Below are 360 nucleotides of genomic sequence, written 5' to 3' on the forward strand. Positions count from 1 at the left end.
CCCAAACAGCCAACGGCTACCAGTACCTGGAGACCTGTGAGTGTGCCCCCACAGGGCCCCGGCCCCCCCCCAGTAACCCCCTCACTGGCCTGGACTGACCCCACTCTGCCCACCCAGTCTACCAGGGCTTCATCCTGCTGCACCAGCTGAGCAGCAGCCAGCTCTCCCACGTCACTACCACCATGGCACACGCGCTGCTCGCCCGCCACCCGCACAGCCGGTACACGCCTGGCTGGGACGCCCTCCTCTTTGTGCTGCCGTTAAGCTACTTCCCGGCCTGGCTCTCCGACGCCGTTATCAACCTCTTCCTGCCTGGCCCGCCCGGGAGGACTCCAGCACGGCTCTGAGGATGGGCACCGG

At 67.2% G+C, this 360-nt stretch overlaps 1 protein-coding gene across 1 annotated transcript in view; it reads left to right on the top strand.

Annotated features, from left to right (window-relative positions):
• LOC104512698 (11-cis retinol dehydrogenase-like) overlaps positions 1-347 on the top strand; it is a gene marked incomplete at its 5' end in the record, with an annotated part of 520 nt that extends 173 nt beyond the window's left edge. Inside the window, one exon of the mRNA XM_010155778.1 lies at positions 126-347. Within this exon, the coding sequence (XP_010154080.1) occupies positions 126-347 (222 nt within the window). The remainder of the gene's footprint in view (positions 1-125) is intronic.
• Positions 348-360: the final 13 nt, after the last annotated feature.

Source organism: Eurypyga helias, unplaced genomic scaffold (assembly GCF_000690775.1).
Source record: "Eurypyga helias isolate BGI_N326 unplaced genomic scaffold, ASM69077v1 scaffold20877, whole genome shotgun sequence".
NCBI lineage: Eukaryota > Metazoa > Chordata > Aves > Eurypygiformes > Eurypygidae > Eurypyga > Eurypyga helias.